The sequence below is a fragment of the Calidris pugnax genome, unplaced genomic scaffold (genome assembly GCF_001431845.1).
Source record: "Calidris pugnax isolate Ruff unplaced genomic scaffold, ASM143184v1 scaffold82, whole genome shotgun sequence".
Taxonomy (NCBI): Eukaryota; Metazoa; Chordata; class Aves; order Charadriiformes; family Scolopacidae; genus Calidris; species Calidris pugnax.
This window is the reverse complement of record NW_015090833.1, coordinates 1,595,431-1,598,174: the sequence shown is the minus strand read 5'-3', so window position 1 is coordinate 1,598,174 and position 2,744 is coordinate 1,595,431. Positions and strand designations below refer to the sequence as shown.

Here is a 2,744-nt window from a genome sequence, read left to right as displayed (position 1 = left end):
AAGGTCAAGTCTAAAATTCTAACATTGGAGGAAATGTCACCCAGTCTGGGGTTTATAGACTTAAATGTAGAGATTTTTTTTTTTTTTCCTTCTTCTCTTTCTTTTCCTTCTCTGCATCCAGGGAAAAGTTTGAAGACTCTTATGTCCAAAGGAATCTTACAGGTACATCCTCCAATCTGTGATTGCCCTGGGTGTCGAATTTCGTCTCCAGTGGTAAGATTATTGTTAAACTATGGGCTTTAGTTAAGACATCTCCCTTCTCCTCCGCCTCCTTCCCTTAAAAAAAAAAGACCAAAACAAACAATCCCTTTGGTTGTGTGATCATGAAGTGTGATCTCTGAGGGCTGGGAAGTGTCAGTCAGAGTGTGTGGAGCACGGCCAGGGTACCTGCAGTCCCCTTAAAGGGTAGCAGGAGAGGAGTTTGCAAAGAGAGCAGGTGGGAAGAGCGGTGTTTGACCTAAAGGATGGCAGCACACGGTGTGATTTTATGGTTTTCATTCAGCAGCCTCTTCCCTCTGCTCACCCCTTCATTTTTGAGTATTGTGCAGAGGTGTAAAATGGCTAAATAAAGCTGAAGGGAATTGTAATTGCACCCACGTGCTGGAGTCAGAACAGCCACGGGTTACGAACCAGTAGTGATTTTTTTTTAAGATAAACTGAAGGGAGGAACAAGCTCATCTTAAACTCTTACAACTTTTACAACATTCACCTCGTAGATCACAGTTATTGCTTTTATAGCTCTTTTCTTCCTGACTTTTGAGTTCCTTGTGTTTTCTGCTGTCTGCTTTCATCCTGAGACTTTCGAAATCTCTATATGACATTAACGTTTTCGTGACAAAGATTGACGCTATAAATAAAAAACTACTGAAATCATAGTAGACGAAGGCATTAAAAACAGTTCATCGTGTAAAAATAACCATAAAATACAATAATATCTAAACAGGATGGCAAAGCGGTTGGTTTGTGGTGCTAGAGCTGGTCTTGGACTGAAAAAAACCACATTGTCAGTAGCGCTGGGGAAACAGATGCAGCTGGAAATTTACGTACTTTTATCTGCTGAAGTGAACCGTTTTTGATCTTACTGCTTCTTTGAGACCAAATGGACAACCTCTTTTCACGTGCAGGATCTTTATGATTCTGCATGACAGAACTAAGAATTTGAATTATTTCTGTATAGGATCTATGTGCTTATGTGCTTATGGATACAGGTACACAGTCACGTGGGAAGGGGCTCAGAGCAATAATGGACAGTTCCATTCGTTAAGGTGAAGGTACCAGCTCTGGGATGGGAGTCTGTGTCTGTTTTGGGGAGCATCAGTCCTCACCAGAGTTCACAAGTACTAGTGATGCTGCAGCATGGCCGTGCTATTCCATACCCAGCAAACCAGGTCAGACTGAAACCAGGCTTTTCCAACCAACTCGTGCAGTTCCTCTGAGTTTAGGGGCGAAGCGCGACGCGGTGCACTAAGCTTTCTCCAGTTTAGAGTTTGGTATAAGCTTTCATTCCCAATCAGGCAGATCAGAGGCCAGCAAGACCACAGTGATACGCCAGGGTGGCTGGTGGTGTTGAGAAGCCTCTGACCAGATGCCACTATCTGCTGGTCACTTGCAGGGTACCAAGTCGTGTGGTGGTAGCCAAAACCACACGTGGCACTTTCTCAGCAGCAAGATTGTGAGTAGTTGCCCAGGGATGCTGTGCATTTCCAGAGGAGAAGGCAGGTCTGCGTGAAACAAGTGTCTTTTAAAGTAGAACTGAACTTGAGAAGTTCAGGTAGAGGAAAAGAGAGGTTGGGATAGTTTTGGGAGAGGAGAAATAAATCTTCCTGGACTTGTCTCCTACGGCTTCCTCAGCTGTAAAAATTGGAGGTGGTTTTGGTGTCAGAATTTGCAGAGCAAGGACAAACCCCAATGAGAACTTTTATCAGAACTCAAGTTTCTCGGTGCTTACTGCCTTTTCTGTGCTGTAATTAGAACGTGTGTCTGACCAAAGGACAATTCCACATTTTGAACCTGGAATCCTTGGCAGTGCCTTGTCACAGCCACACGCACTGCGCATCCAGGAGAGTTCCACGAGGAGGAGGAGGATTAAAAATCAGGCAGGGTTTATCTTTCCCCAATTAGTGATCACCGATTTAAGCACCACAGAGATCAAAGGGCTGTTTCTCCTCAAATGCTTTATATTTTCCAGCGTGGGGAGGCAGGGAGCTGCCGTGGCTGGGTCCTTGAGCTGCCGAGTGTCACGGGGGGGGCTGGAGACGGGGAGTGACTGGCAGCAGCGGGTTCTGCTGGTCCAAAATCAGTCCTTGGACAGCGGGAATAAGCCAGGAAAACTCCAGCATTGATAGAATTCCCTTCCTATGGGGGCAAGCCGGCTCCTTGCAGGCATCTGCATCTTCCCCCGGCTGCGGGCGGAGAAGGAAGGTTCCAAGGACCCGGCTTTTCCTCCGGGATAAAGGGTACGGCCAGTCTCTCCAGCCCCCCCACCCTGCTGCAATCAGAGCGGTAATGACAGGGGCTTTAATCAATCTGAGGCCCCGTCTGGCTCTCTTTTTGGGGCTGTGGAGCGGAGGGATTGATCTGGGAAGGAAATTACACCGTGCCCCACAGCCGCCTTGGAAAAGCGAGGGACCCCAGCTGAGCCCCGCACGACCCCCCCCCTTCCCAGTGCCTGCCTCCCGCCCGCCGGGGCTCACTAAAACCCACCCCCGGCCACCCCTCGGCGAGCACCGACACAGCCGGGCACC

At 48.1% G+C, this 2,744-nt stretch overlaps 1 protein-coding gene across 1 annotated transcript in view; it reads left to right on the top strand.

Moving 5' to 3' along the window:
• The first annotated feature begins 125 nt into the window (after window positions 1-125).
• The window catches only part of SAMD11 (sterile alpha motif domain containing 11), a 122,437-nt gene continuing 119,818 nt past the window's right edge, over window positions 126-2,744 (top strand). The window contains exon 1 of the mRNA XM_014941342.1: window positions 126-213. Within this exon, the coding sequence (XP_014796828.1) occupies window positions 142-213 (72 nt within the window). The 5' untranslated portion in view covers window positions 126-141. The remainder of the gene's footprint in view (window positions 214-2,744) is intronic.